General features: G+C 46.6%; 1 protein-coding gene across 1 annotated transcript; it reads left to right on the forward strand.

Moving 5' to 3' along the window:
• The first annotated feature begins 269 nt into the window (after positions 1–269).
• Positions 270–6,435, forward strand: LOC149329242 (TNF receptor-associated factor 6-like). The gene is made up of 3 exons (XM_089562158.1): positions 270–651; positions 5,133–5,355; positions 5,440–6,435. Exons 1-3 carry the CDS (start codon positions 280–282, stop codon positions 6,381–6,383), a joined length of 1,539 nt encoding a protein of 512 aa, XP_089418284.1. The 5' UTR covers positions 270–279; the 3' UTR covers positions 6,384–6,435.
• The last annotated feature ends 1,358 nt before the right edge of the window (positions 6,436–7,793 follow it).

A 7,793-nucleotide genomic window follows, 5' to 3' on the forward strand; every position in this document is an offset into this window, starting at 1 on the left:
GACGTCTCTGAGAGGTTTTTGGTTTGCTGGGAAGGCCTTTTGGGCCTGAGGTCTTGATAGCCGAGCGCGCAGAAAGCTGCAGAGAAGGGCGTCGTCAAAGCATTTCGCCTCCGATCTCAAAAAACGCGCCACGAGCGTGTCCGCGAACGCCAACGCTGAAAATTATAGTGTACTAGTACACTATACTGAAAATAAAAAAAAAATTGTCATCGAGGCGGAGGAACGCAAGCAGCGTCTGGGCTTGAGAGTACACGCAAAAAAGTTTTTTTTTTCTCACGCATGCGCAGTATTTGGGAGATCGCGCGCCGTAGAATGACCGAAGCGTCGGCAGTTGACGATCCGAACAGCGACAAAGCGATGTTTTCCGCTGGAGCTACAGCCCGATACACCCTCGTCGGCTTCTGCCCGGAGCTAGATTGGAGGCCTCTGAGCTTCGATAAGCCCATTCCACCGAACAAGGTGTGCAGCGCCTGCGGACTGGTACGCAACAAGACCGCGTTGCTGCCCTGCGTGCATGTGCTCTGCGAGTCTTGCTACGAGCAGTGCGCCCAGGACGGAAAGCACGTTTGTCCTCTCGACGGCTACGAGTGGAACGATGAAGACGACGTGGACTGGAAGGACTTTCCTCTAGATCAGCTACTGAAAAGAGAGGTTAGTCTGCATACTTTTTTTGATGTCGAAAAGAACAAAAAATGGCTGAGGCTTAACTTGGTTAACCCTGGTCAGATGCGAAGCATATTGATGGCTAGGCTTGGTAATACATGGCTTTCCTTGGTTGACTACTTGGTCATTTTAATACAACCACTAGAAGCCTTCGTCGTGGGGGAAGACAACGGCGTGGCTACAGCGGAACGCCGACTAACCCTGAGACGCGCGTTGGGTGGGCGCCTGGATTGCCAAGGAAGCCGCGTCCGCCTGCCTGGTGGAGCGAGCGATTCACCTACACCGAGTGTGAACGCGCGTTCGAAATGCGCGGGAATGCCGCTCGAGGACATTCCGGTGTCTGTGCGATGGCATCGCTCTCCCTCTCCCAGCGCGTGACGGCGATCTGTCGTGACGTCATGTGTCACGTGGTATGTCACGTGGTGGGTCGTCACTGTACCACGTGGTCTGCACGGCGTGCAACCACAGGGACGGCGCGAGGTGGACCCTCATCTTCCTCTGTCGTGACGTCATGTGTCACGTGGTATATCACGTGGTGTGACGTCACTGTACCACGTGGTGCGCACGGCGCGTAATGACGGCGAAGGGCTGTAGTGTACCTCTAGTAATATGCTTCGCATAAAAACATCCGGCGTCGGCCACCGTTCGAAGCCTCGCAGCCCGCCGTGACAGGTTGCTCTTGAATGATTGGTCGCCAGAGGTTGCGCGGGAAGATCAACTTGGGTCTCACTTGTCCCATTGATGGCAGTGCTTGGAGCAGCCGCCTGCCAGGGCTTGGCTCATCGCTAATCGCTGCACCACTGCGCCAGGCTGGTATAAGGATTCAGAGTGACCTATGAATGTAAAGCAGAGAATGACCAACGCTTTCGATTTGTGTGTTCTCTGCGCACGACGTAGTGAGGAGCAACGTTTCTAGATTGTGAAGTGAGCAGCAGCCGGATGAGGTATGCGCACGACGCGACTTTCGCGCCCTCAGTGGCGGCGCGCGTTCTATTTTTCCCTTGCATTCTTTCTACCCTTTTCTACGAGCTCTGAGCAGTGATCGCCGCAGAAAATAGCGCTCCTATCCCCGCATACCAAAGAAAAAGTAACTTTCAGCTCATATCAAGCAGCAAACAAACAGTACGGCTGTCTTGGCAGCTTTGACAGTCGCTAGCAAGTTACGTGATCAGGTTTTGCGTTCGCGCGACAAAACTATTTCGATCTGGAATTAAATTTCGATTAGTTAATTTTAGTTTATATATCTTGTTTTAGTTGAGCTCTATCGTGCACATATTGTCTCCGTTGCTGTACAATCCATGTGCAGACTACACCGACGTATCTCTGACTGTTTTAAAAATAAAAATCTGTAAACATTAAACAAAGTCACCTGGTACAGTCAGATGCCTTTGTAACGAAGTGCACAGTACTGGGAAATTTCTTCGTTATGGAGGTCAGTTTTTTATAGCCGTTGCACCCCTATACGGACTCACATAAATTATTAGTATGTTGGCAGACACCTAGCTTTATTCTGGGCGGGAGCATAGATTGAGTGGAAGAAGTCAGTAAGTTCCTTGTTTTTTTTTTAACGATACGCTACTACGGCGGAGCTGACATGAAGACTGACAGATTACCAATTCGGAAGGTTTACCGTAATACCTGCATTGGCAGACATCAGAAAACATATTACTAGTGCTGCCTAGTTAGCTGCTTAACTATGTTTGGAGGGGGTGCGTCCCTCTGCCAAGCCAGCCATAGGCTTTTTGGGTGCATGTTCTCGGAAAAAAATTCAGTGCAGCTCTACCTCATGACCCAGTCGCGTAGTATTGTTGCCAGCAGATATAGTATTCTTATGCCTTTATACTGTGATGCATTTCAGGAGACTGGATTGCGTGAATGTGCCGAAATAATTTATTTTCCGCGCACTTGCCACCAGTAAACTTTTCATCGCGATAGTACAGCTGGCCAAATCTTTAGCTGACGCTTTTTCTGCCCTACTGCGCTTTGAGACAAAGCAAACTTCTGGAAAGTTCAATATTTAGCGCGGGCTTAGTGAGCTTCTGCTTAGATTTGATATTTTTGCAAGTTTGCTCCGTCATAAGCTGCAGGAGCATGGAAAACGCGGCCGTCATGCACGCCAGCTAAAGATTTGGCCGGCTGTACATGTCAGTAAATATCCCTGCTGGGCAAACGCAGCAGTGCTGACTTGCTGGCATCAATCCTAGGCCTAGACATGGCTTCTCATTGCAATTCATATTCTAAAATGTGGTGAAACGAAGCCCTGACCATCGCAACACCTCTTTGAAAGCGCAGCCCGCCGCACACAGCTGCAAGCTGTCCCTGAGCAGTGGCGCCATGGGGATGGGAACTAGGCATGTCCTGCCAGTTTCGAGTAACTTGGCAAGCCATGACGGCACAGTACAGTGCAGCTTCTTGTTTAGCAGTCTAAGAGATTGCGTAGGGATATGGCACGGTTTTGCTCACTGAATAATAGCGCCTTTGAACAGCAACTGCCTTTGCTGCTGAACAGCAGGCTACAGTTTTCCCACCTGACGAAAGCACTTAGCTTGAACACAACTAGCCACAGTATCTTTTGTTATGTGTTTCCAATTTGGGATTGATGTTGAGCCGATGAAATAGTTTCTATTTTGTAATGATTTAGAAGGTTAATATATTTTTTTTCCTTTCTCTTATATCCTATTCCGCATGCAACTTGGAGCACGTTTGGCATACACTGTTAATATCAGAATTGCTTGTTTTTCAAAAACCTATTGCTTTTCCTGGATTAGTTTTCAGCATGAAATGAAGTCGGGTAATCCGGTAGGGTTGTAGGCTGAAGTGGAATAAAATGCAGTAAGGTATTCGAACCTCTTCATTGCACCTCTCCCAGACAATTGCAAGAAGCGCACGTATTCTCCTACGTTGTCATCTTCATCTGCAACTGCAGCACGATAGCCTATGCTCGTAACTGTGTAACTGTACATGCAGCATGCTCATACGTGGTTGTCCTTAGAGTGTGAATTTGTGAGGATTAGGTGCTTTGTCTTATCTAGGTCAGCTGGTGCATGAGCCATAATCCTTGTGCGGTGCACTTCCACAGTAACCTATGCACTCTATCAGGGCTGTCTTTGTGATGTACTGCTTGTGAGGTCATCTTAATAATACCACATTGTACGTACTCAGCCATGATTGCACACTTTAATCCATGCATGCTGCATGTAGAATGGAGACTTGAAATTACATCAGTGCTCCTCGGAGTTCAGGTCAGCTTTGACCTGGTATTTATATCCTGTTCTAGTGGGCTTCCACAGAAGCCCATGCATTCTGCTGGTGCTACATGCTTCATCTACTACTGCTTTTTGTTTTCGTCTAAGATCCCCGTATTACATGGATAACCCATTCTACCACTCATGTTGCCTTGCATGCAGTGTATGCAATATATGCTGGTCTACACATTCTCTGCTTATAAAGCTGTGGTTCATCTTTCATCTAGCATCTTTGCGATGTTGAAATAAAGATTACTTGACTTGGCTATTGTTGTACAGGTCTGTGTCCTATAGTTATTCATTATACCTTTCAATATTCAGTAGTATACCTGATGATATTAAACTGAAAACAAACTTTGTGCAATCTTTCAAAACATTCCTGATGAATATGTGAAGTTATGGTGCATTGTTTTTGTTTATGTGAGGATGTGTGTATTGTGTACGCTTACTTTTGTTTATTCCTAAAGTGTTGAGAATGTGACTTATTTTATGAACGCAATGTGTCGTCTTCGCATGCCGCACTTATAATGTACAGTATTGTGATGGACCCGAAACTAGCCTTTGGGTATGGGTCCAATAGCACTGTGCGTATTGTACCCTTGTAAATTGATTTTCTTTTGAAATAAAACAAAATCTGGCTGCGGACGGACGAACAAAAATCTAACAGGTTAATCCTTGTTATCCATTGGATTCCATCCCATCATAGTCTGTGTATTCATGGAAGCAGGCATCTTTGTCTACTAAATCCTCCTCTTCTTATTCTGTGCTCACTCGGATAGCATGGATGTTAGCCTTGTTTGAATGCAGCCATGTAAGCTGCATATGCACATAAAGACATGGATGGTGTTCAGTGCGATCGGCTCATGCTATTGGCTGTTACCCAGTTGGACAAAAATAAGCGCAAATGGGGAGAGCTAGAATCCCAAGAGCAGGCACAGGAAAGTATATCTATGACACTATAATTCAATTCCTACATAATAGCGTCAGGACTCTGAGTGACTAGATGTATAAAAGTGAAAATTTAACCATATAACTACTTCATACGTTACAGCTATCTAGTTTTACCTTTGCTGTTAAAAAAATATGTAATATATCCTACTGTCCCTATGCTTAACCAAGGGATGCAGGAAACTGCATGGTAATTTGCCTTACCAAGAAAAATTATTAATTGAGCTATCCGAGGACTAATGTCATTTCTCTTAATATTCTCTTTTTGCCTTTCAGGTCAAGTGCTGGAATGCAGAAAGAGGCTGCCAGCATGTCACAGCTGCTTCCATGATCACCAAGCACTTCCATAGTGAATGTACACACCACTGTACTTGCTGCCCCAAGTGCTCAGCCAGCATCCTTTGCAAGGACATGTGCGCTCACCTCAGATCGGGCACCTGCGGCTCGGTGACGAATCCTGCGGTTGAATTCCAAGGCCAGTGCGATCTCGAGGATAAGAGTTCGGTTCCTAATTCAGTTCCTTAGGAAGAGAGTTCGGTTCCTGATGCAGTTCCTGAGGAAGAGAGTTCGGTTCCTGATGCAGTTCCTGAGGAAGAGAGTTTGGTTCCTAATTCGGTTCCTGAAGAAGAGGTTGCAGTTCCTAATTCTTTCAGAGAAGCCTTTGAAAGGCAGGCGGGAGAACTCAAGGGCTATCTGGAAAGAATGACTGTCGATATTAGCGCACATGGTGACAAGCTGAATGAAATCTGTCATGGCAGGAACGCATTCAGAGAAGCTCTCGGGCAAGGACTGGCAAATGCAGTACAAAATGGCGAGAACTTGACAGAAGCCTTGTGTCAGCTTTCGGTGTCAAATGCAGAAATCAAGGAATCTTTGACTACACAACGCAGTGATCCAGTAAGCCTTCTTTTCACAGGGATGAGCCGTTTAGAAAAAGTAGTGAAAGATGAGTTAGGTCATGTAACAACGGCAACAGCTGGCAAGCTTTTGCAGATTAGAGATGGACTTGATGAAGCCAAAGCTGAAAGGAGAGAAAATGGTCAGAAGACATTGGAGTGCATCACCAAGGTGCTTCAACTCACGAGGCTGCAAACATCGTGGTGCGAATTTTATGTGACAGGTGTGAAGTCCCGCCAAAATAAAGCACTGCGTGAAGACTCCTGTCATTATTACAGCAGGAAGGTGTACCTGCGCGGATACTACTTGTCACCCGGGGCAGAATTTAGGAGGGAAGGACGCTTCGTGAAATTGCATATTTGCATACAGGTGCACAAAGGTGACATGGACGAAGTTGTTCAATGGCCATTGGAGCACAAAATCAAGCTGAGTGTTATGCATCCGGAAGGTGGCGCTGTACGTAAAATTGAGGTTCAGCCATTTCGTTCTGACCGCTTCAACCAAAAGCCAAGGAATTCAAGCAATCCTGGAACTTATTTTCCAGAAGAGTTTCTCTACCTATCAGATCTCCAGGAAGATGGCTTTGTTGAAGATGACAAGCTTCGTGTTAAGTGGCAGCTGCTGCCATGAGTTTGACTTGCATCGACACAGGGACCAAGAAAAGAGAGTGTCCAAAAGAACAGTCAGTGTCTGTGTTTTGCTGGAATAAATTTTTTTCTTTATATTACTGGAACAATTGAAGTAAGCTTTCTGGCTTCTATAATGCTTAGCAATTTTCTCAAAGTAAATTTGCATTTCAAAAGCAGTTATCAAGGTTTGCCTTTGCGTTATTCTTGTTTACTTCTTCCTTATCAGCGCTATTAAGCATTATATAATCTGCGACGCCGCTCTGAGTATTGGTCAGGAAATACAAGATTTTATTTGTACACACCCAGCTTCAAAGCCACAGCTGAATGTGGTGTGTTGCTGGGAATAAATATCTCCGTCGTTATATGTCATACAACTCCCACGTTCACATGGCAGCTGAAGAGAAGGCTATGCGTGTGCCTTATTTGTGTATAGGAAAACCTATTTTAAAATTGTGCTACCCACACGTAATTTACGCAAGGGCAAGGACCCAACCTGACTGCAAATGCGGCGAGGAGGTGAGAGAACTCAGTCTACAGCAACGGTGCTAAAGTCGAGAGTTCTCGCCGAAAATGAGCATTCTCGCTTTGCTGTGGTTGTAACCCCCCGATGCTGAACAAAGGTTTTGCGCTGCCCATCTCACGTCACGCAGCAACGTCTTAATTCTTTGTTTACTAACGCGCAGAAGGTAGGTACACGGCCATTATGTTCGTAGCGAGCTGGCTAAGGTCGTGCTCTCGGATCCTACCGGCGGCGTGCTATTTTTTTCTGCCTTGTAAATTTTGAGAAAATTTTTGAATATTTGTAAGGATAAGCATGGAGCTCCACTGTTCCACCACCGCACGCTTTAGAGGCCTTTTAGCGATAACAAAGCTTCTATGCGCCCTTCCTTTCCTCAAAATCATCGGAATACAGAACGCTGTCAACGCCGACGACCTATATAGCTTCAGTGCCGCGTTTCTGCCACAACGTTGTCAGTGCCAACGCATGCACTGCACATCTGTCCACTGCCGCCGCGTAGCCGTAGCTTAATTAAAGCGCGACTATCAGGGGGCCAGTTATGCGCACCTTTCCTTTGCTCCCGTTCTTCATCGGTTTCGGCGCAGCTCTGGAGCGGCTGAAGGTCGCTGAAGGACAAAGCGACGGAGTCAGCAAAACTCGCAAAATATGACGTAGTAAAGCTTTCGCTTTAAAAGGAAGGGGGCCTTCGTGCGTCGAGCCACCGGCGTCGGATCGAAGCATGGGTAGCGATGCCAGGCGACTACGTTTTCAAGCGCGCGAAAACGCACTGAGCGAAGTCTCGTCTCACTTAAACCCATTGCGCATTAAGTTGACAGGAATGCAGTTGCGCGTCGATTCAGGAACTGATCCAAGAAGCTGCCAGGCGGTGGGAGGGCCACTGAATGCAGTGAA

The sequence above is a fragment of the Amblyomma mixtum genome, chromosome 9, assembly GCF_055824585.1.
Source record: "Amblyomma mixtum isolate Tamu chromosome 9, ASM5582458v1, whole genome shotgun sequence".
NCBI lineage: Eukaryota > Metazoa > Arthropoda > Arachnida > Ixodida > Ixodidae > Amblyomma > Amblyomma mixtum.

What these genes read in the sequence shown, in the direction of transcription:
- LOC149329242 (XM_089562158.1), top strand. Translation starts at nt 280, where the DNA reads ATGCGCAGTATTTGGGAGATCGCGCGCCGTAGAATGACCGAAGCGTCG. An exon ending in ATCAGCTACTGAAAAGAGAG is followed by an intron (nt 652 to 5,132) that starts GTTAGTCTGCAT and finishes TTTGCCTTTCAG; the next exon opens with GTCAAGTGCTGGAATGCAGA. An exon ending in GTGCGATCTCGAGGATAAGA is followed by an intron (nt 5,356 to 5,439) that starts GTTCGGTTCCTA and finishes TTCCTGATGCAG; the next exon opens with TTCCTGAGGAAGAGAGTTTG.